Source organism: Ruditapes philippinarum, unplaced genomic scaffold (genome assembly GCF_026571515.1).
Source record: "Ruditapes philippinarum isolate M1 unplaced genomic scaffold, ASM2657151v2 ctg19_1_1_1_1, whole genome shotgun sequence".
Taxonomy (NCBI): domain Eukaryota; kingdom Metazoa; phylum Mollusca; class Bivalvia; order Venerida; family Veneridae; genus Ruditapes; species Ruditapes philippinarum.
The window spans coordinates 462,661-476,395 of NW_026854201.1; the positions used below are offsets into that span (position 1 = coordinate 462,661).

General features: G+C 32.4%; 1 protein-coding gene across 1 annotated transcript in view; it reads left to right on the top strand.

Moving 5' to 3' along the window:
- The window catches only part of LOC132739400 (WD repeat and FYVE domain-containing protein 3-like), a 57,453-nt gene extending 48,469 nt beyond the window's left edge, over positions 1–8,984 (top strand). The window contains exons 66-69 of the mRNA XM_060727099.1: positions 1,208–1,427; positions 1,676–1,787; positions 2,235–2,432; positions 3,610–8,984. Of these exons, the coding sequence (XP_060583082.1) occupies positions 1,208–1,427; positions 1,676–1,787; positions 2,235–2,432; positions 3,610–3,730 (651 nt within the window). The 3' untranslated portion in view covers positions 3,731–8,984. The remainder of the gene's footprint in view (positions 1–1,207; positions 1,428–1,675; positions 1,788–2,234; positions 2,433–3,609) is intronic.
- The last annotated feature ends 4,751 nt before the right edge of the window (positions 8,985–13,735 follow it).

The window sequence follows — 13,735 nt, forward strand, 5'->3', positions numbered from 1 at the left end:
GGGCAATTTTAGCATCAAACAACTTAAAAAATACATTTTTGATATAGGCATTTAATGATTCAATGATGATAATAAGGAGACTAAAACTCTCTTAGCTTTATTAGCATTGTTCTCAGCCATCTTTTGCATCGATAGCTTACTACTAAAATATAATCCAACGTAGGAGAATCCATTAACACATTGTAATTGGTTGTTATTATATGTCCATTTTTCATGACGAGATAAGTAGCCACCTTTTCTAAAGACCAAAATTTTAGACTTTTCAATGTTAACAGACAATTTCCAATCATTACAATATTTTGACAAAATATTTAATTGTTTCTGTAACCCATTTACAGTATCAGCAGTCAAAGCAACGTCATCAGCAAATAGTAAAAGTAAAATTTGTACAGTATCTGGTGTCAGCTGTATTCCAGCAATACCACTGGATGCTATAGCATCATATAGTCAAACTAGTGAAAAATAATATGTGGATGTTATTATGAGTAAATTCATGATCCGATATTTCTATGTATCTATGTATTGCAGATAATTAATTGTTCTTGAACAAAATATTGCTATTCATCATGTAAGTAGTATGTTAGTGTTCATACCAAGTCACTGAGAAATTTAAACATTGTTCTCAAGAAAGATTTTTAAAAAGGTATTAAATTGTTAAAGCTGCATGCCTCCAGATGAGTCAATATTTTAATAAAATCAAACTTGAGAAATATGTAAAATGATTCAAGATTCAAGCAATATTTTACATGTTATGTTCGGTTAATGACTGATATTTTAGTATTTACAACTATATTTCTACTGCGTTACTAACGCAGTAAGGGCTATTTATGCATATTTTGACCACTTTTTGGTAATTTACATGGCTTGAAAATGCCATTGATAATGTGGAAATGGCTTCCTTTTGGTTATATCACAATATTATACATTCAAATACAGTTTCAAAATTTTCATGAAAATTAGCATGAATCTGGAGGCGTGCTGCTTTAACTTTCTTCTGTTTTTATCAATATTTGAACTTTCTTCTGTTTTTATCAATATTTGAAATATTCTGGAAGATATTTCAATTGTAAAACAATCCACTTTAATGGGAAATAGTATCATAGTCTGAAACTATAACTGTATTTGTCTATATAACACTGCTAACAAATACATTTTCACAAGAACTAGATATATTCAGAAAAATATAAAGACTATCTGTTGATTTTAGGTTCAAACTGGACATATAGGACACAGTGTTAGTCATCCAGATATAAAAGAGGTGGTGGATTCTGACAATAAGAGGTCGTTGTCACTGGATACAGAGAACAAGAGGTCACTCTCATCAGAATTTGAAGTCATCTCTGAAAAAGAAATTAAAAATGCTACCTCAGCAGATGATATTTTGAAAAAATACAGCAAAAAGAGAACAAAAAATACTTTAAGAGATGGTAATTTTTATTCTCTATCTTTTAATTTTCAAATGTTTTGTTTTACATAGCTGATTTTCATACGTATATATATTTTCTACGTGAAAATAGTTCAACCTCGGTTGGCTCGAACTACCGATCTCTCGAACAAATTTGCACAGGCCCTCCGAGTTCGAGTGAACAAAGTTCGACTGTACATACATTTATAAATTTGTCAAAAGATATCTTCTAAGATAACTTGTTATTAAGTTCTGTATATATTTTATCAGGATTCCGATGGCAGAGACAGTTGGTGTTCCGTAGCAAGTTGACAATGCATACAGCATTTGAAAGGAAAGATAACAAGGACCCTGCTGCTGTTACTGCAGTTGCTATATCTAGGTTGATACTTACATTACACTTGTAGTTTTATAAATTAATGTTGTGGGGGTCTCCATATAAGAGTGGTTAAGGTCACTTTACACCTATCAGGTTAAATTTTAGGTCAGTGGTTCTACAAGTTCCTGAAATAATGCAAGAATGGGATCAGTACAGCTGGAAAATTGTACATTGTATAGTGACCTAAACAGTATCAGTGTGACCTAACATACATCCATAGTAAAGCTGAAAATATCCTTACTCAATACAAGCACAATAGTGCATTGCAAGTGTGTCATATAAAAAAAAACTTGTTTTGTTAGATGAAAATTAAATTGAATTGAAATTTCATTTCATAAATGGCACAGAAAAACTTACATAGTACAACTTTTGCCTTATAATGTCCATGTATGAACAATGTTAGTAATTGTGAAATGATCTCTTAGTTTACAATTGGTTGTTTTCACACAGGGACCACAAGACAGTGTATGTTGGTGATGCAAAAGGTAGAATCTTCAGTTGGACAGTGACTGACCAGCCAGGTCGTGTTGTAGCTGACCACTGGATGAAGGATGATGGTGCTGAGACATGTCAAGATTGTCATGTTAGATTCACATTCTCTGAGAGAAGACATCACTGTAGAAATTGTGGACAAGTTTTCTGCTCAAAGTATGTCACATTTCTTACAAATAAAAAACAAACAATCTTGTTCTCTTGCATTGTTTAAAACCAAATGAATTTGTTTGACTTATTCACTGACAATGTTCCAAACTATTGCCATGAATTTTGCTGTTTTCATCATACAGTAAAAACTCTGAAAACAGGACCCTGTGCGGACTTGACCAAAAGTCCGGTTTTCAGAGGATTCCGGTTTTCAGAGGTTTTATACATTCATTGATAATTATGATGTGTTTAAAAAATGACTGTTCAATCATTTTGTATTTACTTTTCAACCCTTTTGCCTAAGTCATATTTTAAGTTCTTTATGCAATAAATGTCTTAAGTTATTTTATTATGCAAATCCATGAATATAATTAAGAAAATCAGAAATTAAAACACCACATTGTCTGAAATATATCATAATATCTTTTTCATTAGCTTTGGAATATATAATTAATGGTATTTATTTAGTATTACTATTTTTGCATATAATTGATATCAAAACAAAGATAACTTCATGATCAAAATTTAAAGCAAAACAGGAATCATTTAAAAAAAAGTTTCTCAACTCTTTTAGACCTCTTATGTTAAAAAAATCATAACACTTTAAAAACATTTTTGAAAAATCATATCTACATGAGGAAAGACATAAATATGATGAAAGAGCTATAATTTAATTGACAATAAGAAATCAACATACACTGACAAGTGTTTTCACACCTGCATAGATAAAAGGAAATTACCATTACCTGGTATTTGAACATGTCACCTGTTGAGATTATGTTTAAATCTACATTAAAGTACACAGAAAGTTGACATTTGAAATTGCTGTCTGGTTTTTAGAGGATTTTTTATGCATGTTTAGCATTAGAAACAATAGAAAATCGTCCGGTTTTCGGAATTCAGAGGTTCCGGTATTCAGAGGATTTTTTTCAATGAACATATAGGGAGAAAATACAGGACTTTTAAAATGGTCCGGTTTTCAGAGGATTCCGGTTTTCAGAGGGTCCGGTTTTCAGAGTTTTTACTGTATTTAAAACTCAATTTTCATCACTCAATGAGTAAAATTTTACCTAGTTTTGCCCATGTACTAATTTACATATTAAGAGACAGTAGAATGGATTGTGAGAAGTATTTGATCATCAATTTTCTAAATAGATATAATGTTTGTTTTTGTTATAAACAGATGCAGTAGGTATGAAACAGAAATTAGAAGGTTACGCATCAGGAAACCAGTGAGAGTGTGTAAAGATTGTTACAGGAAAATTAAAGATCAACATACATTTGTTACAGAAACAAGGAAGTAAATCAAGCCGTGTATACACATTCCCAAATGGATTTCGTAGACTTGTGACAATCTTAATTGATTTGTGTTAGAACTTATAAGCAAAAGTATTGTTGATATAAAGAGGTGATATAATACAATAGGTCTCAAAAAATTGTATGCAATTTATTGTCTGAAAGCTTTATTGTGAGTAAATAAGAAGTCTGGTTTAAAGCAGAAAATTGTTTGAGTCATTTAATACCTAAATGAACTTGAACAAACTTATGCCAAGATTATAGAACAAGTCGTTTTCGCCATTTGGTAGAATGGTTTACCCAGAACAAAGGTTAAATACCAAGGATGGTAGTGTTCAGTAGGTCCTCGAACAAAAGTGTGATTGGCCTAAGTGTATTAAGCTTTAAATAAAACAGATGATATTTATACTTTATGTATAAATATTGGGTTATTGTTCTATAAACTTCTTCTAGTAATCTGTTAAAAGATTTTTTTCTTATTTCATTGATATACTCGCACATAATTTATTCATAGTGATGCGCTACTTTCTGTGTTAAGATATTGTTTTGTATTTTACTATATGTTGTTTTCTGTTATATATTAACTGGGTATGATGCAAAAATTTACCAGATTTCCAATATTTATGTTTGCAAAGCTGTACATATATGTCTAATGTTTATGTTTTAGGGCATTTCTCTAAATTTATTTGTCAATGAAATTTTTTTCATCTGTAGTTACTGTACATACATATAAGTGTTGATAAAAAGTATACATTGTTTTGTGACATTCTCCTTTATTTATGAAATAAAAACAAGTGTTCAAATAAGAAAGTAATTGTAATTGTTTCTTCTTTGCTTAAAAAGGTGATTTTATTGGTAATGATGAAAGCAGAAAACAAACAGAACAGCAGGAAAAAAACCTGAAATACACCAAGTTAGTTTAAATTTAAAGCTATTGAAGACTGTAGTCAACTTTTAGCTAATAACCAGATTTACATAATGAAATCCTTAACATTCCAGAGGCTTGTGTTCATTCTATATGTCTATATTTTATCTATGTATATCATTGTCTATATATATATAGGATACTTATAGCTAGGTTGTACTCTTTATAAATGTTCTTGTTCCTGAATTTGATAAAAAAAATTAAATTGAAGAAATATATATTCATAACTCTAGTCAATCTTAAGCCAGTTACTACAGCTCAAAATTCTTTACATTCTCTTATCATATTTATTAACAAAAATAAAGGCATTGAAATATTCTTCTTTTAGCTGTTTGTGATATCCTGGTTTTATTTCCAATGGTCCTGCTGTGAGCTTTATGTAAGAATACTTTATTTTTTCTGTATTAATGTACAAATTTAGTTTATAATTCCTGATATACATGTATCTATGAAATTATATATACAGGTATTCCTTGAACAAAACCTCTTCCAGCACTGTAAAATGTATATACTAGTACATGATATTGTAAATATACATGTAAATGATCATCTATTAATAGTATCATTGTGCAATATAAATAAAGTCACTCTGTTGTAATGTCACTTGTTAACATACATATATGTAACCACAAAATATATGCTTGTCTTTCTTTTGTATTTTTGTAAACCTGTTAGGGTATATTCAATTGCATACACATTTGTGTACTGTATAATAATAGTGTATTTAACATATGCAGTTGTGTTTATAACATCAACAGCTAGGATAAAATGCTATGTTCATATTATATTAATAAATTATTTAATCTTTTGTTTATCAAAGTCATATCTGACTCAAAATGGATATTTCTATCTACAAATGTATTTAAATATGTTTAGAATATGTGAGTATTGAAGCATATACTGCTAGAACAAGGTTGTAAATACCAAGGATAGTAGTATTTAGTAGGTCCTATAGTGAACTATGATTATCACCTGCAGTTGTATACCTGTATGTAAACACAGGCATAATGTTCGGTCAAGTCTGATTTAATAACCAAGTAGACCTCTGTTCAATTATGTGCAATTTATTTTGATCCAAAAGTTGATACTGTCATGTTGGTTTTTTATCCAACAGTTGATACAGATATGTTTTTTTTATCCAAAAGTTGATGCAGTTATTGGCTTAATGGCTTTATGGTGTCATTTATTATGGCATAGACTTGATAATTCATGTAAAAACCAAGGAGAAGCATACCGGTCATTCTTTAAATTCCTACAATAGCTTTAGTTTCAAGTTTATTTGCTTATGCCATTATTTTCATTAACAATTTGAGATAAAAGGCAATGGAGTTTTTATTATACCCCCGCACAACAAAGTTGTAAGGGGGGTATACTGGAATCAGCTTGTCCGTCCGGCTGTCCGTCCGTCCGGCCGTCCGTCCGTCGGTTTTTTCTTGTCCGCCCAATAACTTAAGATTCCTTTGACCCTTAGTCTTCATATTTGGCATGGAGGTTAGTCATGATTAGTAGATGACCCCTATTGATTTTGAGGTCACTAGGTCAAAGGTCAAGGTCACAGGGGCCTTGACTTCAAAAAGCTTGTCCGCCCAATAACGTAAGATTCTTTTGACCTACAGTCGTCATATTTGGCATGGAGGTTAGTCATAATAAGTAGATGACCCCTATAATTTTGAGGTCACTAGGTCAAAGGTCAAGGTCAAAGGGGCCTTGACTTCAAAAAGCTTGTCCGCCCAATAACTTAAGATTCCTTTGACCTACAGTCTTCATATTTGGCATGGAGGTAAGTCATGATTTGTAGATGACCTCTATTGATTTTAAGTTCACCAGGTCAAAGGTCAAGGTCACAGGGGCCTTGACTTCAAAACACTTGTCCGCCCAATAACTTAAGATTTCTTTGACCCACAGTCTTCATATTTGGCATGGAGGCAAGTCATGATTAGTAGATGACCCCTATTGACTTTGAGGTCACCAGGTCAAAGGTCAAGGTCACAGGGGCCTTGACTTCAAAAAGCTTGTCCGCCCTATAACTTAAGATTCCTTTGACCCACAGTCTTCATATTTGGTATGGAGGTTAGTCATGATTAGTAGATGACCCCTATTGATTTTGAGGTCAAAGGTCAAGGTCACAGGGACTTTGACTTCAAAAAGTTTGTCTGCCCAATAACTTTAGATTCCTTTGACCCACAGTCTTCATACTTGGCATGGATGTTGATCATGATTAGTAGATGACCCCTTATGATTTTGAGGTCACTGGATCAAAGGTCAAGGTCATAGGGACTTTGACTTCAAAAAGTTTGTCCACCCATTAACTTAAGATTCCTTTGACCCACAGTCTTCATATTTGGCATGGATGTTGATCATGACTATAAGGTGACCCCTATTGATTTTGAGGTCACTGGGTCAAAGGTCAAGGTCACAGGGACCTTGACAAAAAAAAAAGCTTTTCTTCTTAATTGCTAAAGAATGTCCTGTCCGCAATGTATTGATTTTGACATTTTCACATTTGAAGCATGTAGAATACATAACTTAGCAATGCACTGGCTTAGTAACCTCAGATTTGGCAGGGAGGTTGTCCTTGAGCTCTAAATGGCCACTGTTGATTCTGATTCTGACAAAGTGGTATGCGGGGGTATTCACGCCATGATAGTGGCAGTTCTAGTTTTTCTTGCAGATTTTTTCTGCACAAGTAAGCACTGTTTGTGTTACATTAATTGATAATTATTATATGTAGAGATGAATAATTCACAGTGACCTTTGATGTTACATAATTGTTGATAAAGTTGCTGTAATTAAGTCATGTGTGTATATTATTGAATGTGGAATATGTACATGGGCCATATGAAACATTCCTTATAACTTGCATAATTTTACATGTAACAGTGTGTTCAGATTTACAGATATCTGCACATTTTATTGTTTCTTTAATGTATGTGTTTTGATAATTTTAGGGTGAATTTAAAGGGAATGCTTCTTTCAGCCAAAAATTACTTGTGCATTTAAATGCTTTGGTAAAGGAGGCATTTACAAATATTACATCTGCTATATTTAAATATGATGAATAATTCAAGAATGTAAGTTTGGACAAATCCTAGTTTAAAGTGAATTGGTCTATAATTGAAGGTCTTTAAAACAATAAATGTATAATAAATAGAAATCAATAATATTGAGTATCAGACATAACAAAAACACAAAAGAATTATGTATGTATGACAAATGTTTGCTTATGTCAGAAACATAATTTGTTATAATGTATATTTATATAGCAGATAATAAAATTATTATTCATTATCATACAAAATCATTTAGAACTTTTTCAACATTTTTTCAAGCAATATTTTATAGGAAAACCAAATGATACATTTCTATTGTTTTTATCAATATTTGAAATACTTGTGGAAAATGTACCCATTGTAGACCAATCCACTTTAAGAATGATATATTAGTATAAATTATACTGTTGTATGATCAGTGTATCTTGTTCAGGTAATTAATGAACAAATACATGTCTTGTATACTTTACTACTTGAAAAAATACCTAATAAAGAAATAAATGTTAAGATATTACATAAAACGTTCTTCATGTGAACTGAATATTTGAATACATTCGCTAGTATTCCAGGGCAATGATATTTTTAGTCATATATGATGCCTGCAGTCTTTCTTCCAGGGCTATATTTAATTATTAATGAATGGATAAGTTAGAATGTGATCTACTATTCTGTTTTAAACTGTTCAATGTACAGCAGCTGTTTAGCTATACATGATGAAACTTGATTTATAATATACCAGAAAATTATTATCTGATATCAACTGCTTGTATTACATGAAACAAATGTGACCAAACAGAAAGGAAACCATGTATTGCATCAAAGTTTAATCTTCTATGAAGTCAGGACTTGAATTTCTGCCTGAAATTTAATGACATGTATAATAAATAAAATAATTTAATCTTGTATTGTATTTGGCTCTCATTGATTTTACTAGACTATATTACACTTGATGTTTTGTTTAGTGCTACCTAAAAATAGTCACTTGAGCAAAATATAAATCCAGGATTTTCTTATTATTACCATTTTGTTGCATTTTAAGGCATGTAGAACTTAAATTCTTTGTACTTAATTGTATAGGTTTATAATGTTGAAGATAATAAATAAAAGCAAGTTTTTCCTGTAATTTAATGGAATTATAATTTGTATTGAAGTATACACTGATAAGTGTTGATAAAATTTCAAAGCAGGTATAGCTGTGATTACCTACATGTTAAATGTTAGTTTGCTTATTGTCATTAAGTATACAAAAAAATCTGGAAAAAAAAATAAAGCAAAATAATGACAGTCTTTCCAGTGTTGTTATCTAATTCTATCATTTTTGTGTTGCCTCTACGGAGTAGTGGCGACATATAGGGATCACTTCTCCGTTGTCTGTCTGTCTGTCCGTCCGTCCGTCACAAAACTTGTCCGGACTACTCCTCATAAACTACTGGTGCAATTTCATCCAAACTTTACAGGAATGATCAGTACCAAGTCTAGTTGTGCATATTGTCAGCATTTTCCGGTTCAATGATTTTTGTCAGAGTTATGGCCCTTTAATAATTTTTGTGCCCCCACGTTAGTGGCGGGCATTTAGATTTACCCTTGTCCGTCCGTCCGTCTGTCCGTCCTTCCGTCCGTCCTTCCGTCCGTCCGTCCGTCCGTTCACTTTTGTGTCGCACGTAACTCAAAAAGTATTTGACCTAGAGTCATGAAACTTTACAGGAATGTTGATCAGCATGTGTAGTTGTGCACCTGGGTATTTTCGTCTGGATATTTTTAGTATTTTCAGAGTTATTGCCCTTGACTTAGTAAAATTTTGCAATTTTCAACTTGTGTCGCATGTAACTCAAAAAGTATTTGACCTAGAGTCATGAAACTTAACCGGAATGTTGATCAGCATATGTAGTTGTGCACCTGGGTATTTTTGTGTGGATATTTTTAGTATTTTCAGAGTTATTACCCTTGACTTAGTAAAATTTTGCAATTTTCAACTTGTGTCGCATGTAACTCAAAAAGTATTTGACCTAGAGTCATGAAACTTTACAGGAATGTTGATCAGCATGTGTAGTTGTGCACCTGGGTATTTTTTGTGTGGATATTATTAGTATTTTCAGAGTTATTGCCCTTGACTTAGTAAAATTTTGCAATTTTCAACTTGTGTGGCACGTAACTCAAAAAGTATTTGACTTAGAGTCATGAAACTTTACAGGAATGTTGATCAGCATGTGTAGTTGTGCACCTGGGTATTTTCATCTGGATGTTTTTTGTATTTTTAGAGTTATTGCCCTTTACTTAGTAAAATTTTGCAATTTTCAACATGTGTCGCACGTAACTCAAAAAGTATTTGACCTAGAGTCATGAAACTTTATAGGAATGTTGATCAGCATGTGCAGTTGTGCACCAGGTATTTTCGTCTGGATTTATTTAGTATTTTTAGAGCTATTGCCCTTCACTTAGAAAATTTTTGCAATTTTCAACTTGTGTCGCAAGTTACTCAAAAAGGATTTGACATATTCATTAAACCTTACGGGCAGGTTGCTCAGCATATTTAGATTTGCACCTGGGGTTTCGCTTGTGGATTTATCCAGTATTTGTAGAGTTATTTCCCTTGACTTAGTAAAAAGATTGACAGAACAGTGGCGCGGTGGGGGCACCCGTGTCCTATGGACACATTTCTAGTTATTTTTAAAGTTTGTCCGGACTACTTCTCTTATACCACTAATGCAATTTCAATGAAACTTTACAGGATTGATCTGTAGCTCAAGTCCTTAGGCATATTGCACGGGTTTTCCGGTTGAATGATTTTTGGCCGAGTTATGGCCCTTTGATAAAAAGGTGTTTTTTTCTGTGTGTTGCCAGATACACAAAAGCTTGTCCGGACTACTCCTCATATACTACTGGTGCAATTTTATCCAAACTTTACAGGAATGATCAGTACCAAATCTAGTTGTGCACTGTCTGTCTGTCACAAAACTTGTCCCAACATGAAATTGGCCATCATGAGGCGACACATGTGATCACTGATTGCTCTTGTATTAACCAGGTTTTCAATTTTAAAAATCCTGGTCATTATTAGATTAGTGTAATGTGAGAAGGTGCCAAACAAGATGGTTTCCGGTCAATAACTTAAGTTCGGATTGACTTATCTTATTCAAACTAGTTATATACATGATCAAGCAGGCTTATGTGGAGACCTCATTTAGGATTATTTTTGGGTCCTCTAAGGGTCAATGTCACAGTTTCTTAAAATAGAAGAACGGTTTCAGGTCAATAACTAGAATTAAGAATGAGATAGTTCAATCATGTCAATGAAACTTGGTGTAGAGCGAGTTTATGTGAAGACCTCACTTGTTGTGGTCGATTTAAGTTCAACCCTTACCATATGATTAACCTTTGCAACTAATATAGAGACTGGTCAGATCGTTGAGAAGTTAGCTGACCAACTTTAATTTTCCATCTTGATATCCCCAGTATTGTTGGTGGATAGTCTAAAAATGAAAGCTGGTCAAGTTCGAGTGACTAGGACAAAATCCCTCCCGGACAAAAGCCCTCCCATCAAAAAGTGACAAGGCGGACAAAAGCCCTCCCGTGAAAATGACAAGGCGGACAAAAGCCCTTCCGTGAAAATTACAGGGCGGACAAAAGCCCTCCCGTAAAAATGACTTGGCGGACAAAAGCCCTCACACAGCAAATACATATATGTACGTTGAATAGTTTATATTTTCTTTTCAACGCACTCAACATATTAAAATTGTAATCAGGAATATTTTGTTTTCCATTGGCATAAGCGTGTTTGTAAGAGCTTGAGCACATTCATGAGAGGCATCTGAATAATTAGTGCTAAAATCTGTAAGTGCACATTTATTCACGTAAATATGAAATGTGAAGTTAAGAGTAATAGAGTACTAATTGATGAAAAGAAGTTAAAATTATCTAACTTAAAAGTTAAAAACATTTATACTTTAAAATGTGACTTGTAATGAGTCAATTACTTTTAAAATTGACTTTGTTTGTGTAAAAAGTTACCTCGTTAAACATTTCAGGAAGGTATATTCAGAATAAAAAGGTACTTAGGTCAATTGAAAACAACAAGAAATATATGTTACAATTTTAATATGTTGAGTGCATTGAAAAAAAACAACAGGTATTCAACATACATATTTATTTTTGTTACGGGAGGGCTTTTGTCCGCCTTGTTAATTTCACGAGAGGGCTTTTGTCCGCCTTGTCTTTTTTTGACGGGAGGGCTTTTGTCCGGGAGGGCTTTTGTCCGTTTCCCGGTCAAGTTCATGTTAGAAATTATACAGGTTAAAGGGTATAAAGCTATATCTTAAGAAATATTTTAAGAAATTTAAAATTAAACAGTAAAATTATACATATATTGTTTTCCTATCTTACGGTTCAATAACATTAAAGGTCTATCACACATGAATTTTGCTTGTAAAAAGATTAAAATGTTCAGTTACAAAATATGCTCCTATTTTATTTAGGGTTTTAAGCATTTAGCAATGATGTAATTCATGCAATATTCGCTTTTAGGGCAATAAACTGCCATATTTCTTTCATACAAGCATTTTGAAGTATTCTATAATAAATTTTGTAGCATATATGAAGCTTTATACACTTTAAGGCTTAAAACGTTGGAAATTTGCTATTAACAAAAGCTTATTAAGCTGCATAATAGATAAATACAGTGTAACTTCCGAATTCTGAAATCCGAACATTTTTCAGGGTCCCGAAATTTCTCCTATTTTCTTTTTTAATAAATACCTTTGAATACCGGAACTTCTAAATTCTGAACGATTTTCCTGTAAAATTTGGGTTATATCTATTCTAATTTACTTCTAAAATCCGGAAATTGAAAAAGGTGTGAAGGAATATTATAATTGAGATTGTGTAAAACCTTCAAAATGTCATTATCGTCCAATTAGCAGTCACCATTTATCTTGGCACCTATTAGAATCACAACATGTCAAACTCTTCAATCTTAAAGTGTGAAAAAATGAGAAGTATAATCTGATGAAAAACAAAAATTTACAAGTTAATAGGTACATGAAATATACTCAATAAATTATACATTATGCATTCGTATCAACAAACCAGTAATAATGAAATTTGATATACAATGTAGTTCTAAACTTTTTTAAAGTCCTAAACTTTTGCCATTTAATGAATTTAATTAACTTCATGATTATATTTTTCATCATGTCTTACTTAAACAATTGATGTCTAATTTATGTACTTGTTAAGATAATAACGAACTTCTGAATTCCGGAAAATTCCAAATTCCGAACTTTTTGGCTAGTCCCACAGGTGTTCGTTTTTTTTAGAAGTTACACTGTATATCTTTTATATAGATACCTGCTTCTTGTGTGCTACACTATGTTTCATGATGTACACTTGTGAAATGCTCCAGACAAAATCTGTAATCATCACTGGTGACCTTGCCTATATTTTACCTATATCAAGCTGCCAATACCCACGTGTAAACATGTATTATATTAATTCACACTTGTGATGCAATCCCTCAGTCCAAAACTACTAAATTGTCCTTATACACATTTCATCTGACCTAGACTAAAAAACGAAAATAATTTGCACAGTACTCTGCCTGCAATTGTACAATGTGCTATCCAAATCCCTCAATTCATGTAGTTTTGCCCCTGATAAACCTTTTCTTGCACACGAGACTGGCGTTTCCTTTAATTTTACCCATGCTAGAAAGTTCATCTGACATGGGGGGAGGGGGGTGCCTGACGAGGTGTGTGTTATACAATGACATCATTTTAGCGCATTTTATGAATAAGCTCCGTTAAAATAAAGTTATTTTGGCGTATTTAAGAATGAAACTGTGCCTTGGATGATGTCATTTCACTATTATGAATGAATGTGTAAATTCATACAGCATACGCTATGGTTACAGATAAAATGATATTAATTTTCATGAAAAATTGTTTTATTGAGAGAAAGCATTTAAAATATGATAGAATATGCAAGAAATAATATATGATGTGTTTGGAATATCTGTCCCTCGGGTAACTGCCAATGGGTGGCAT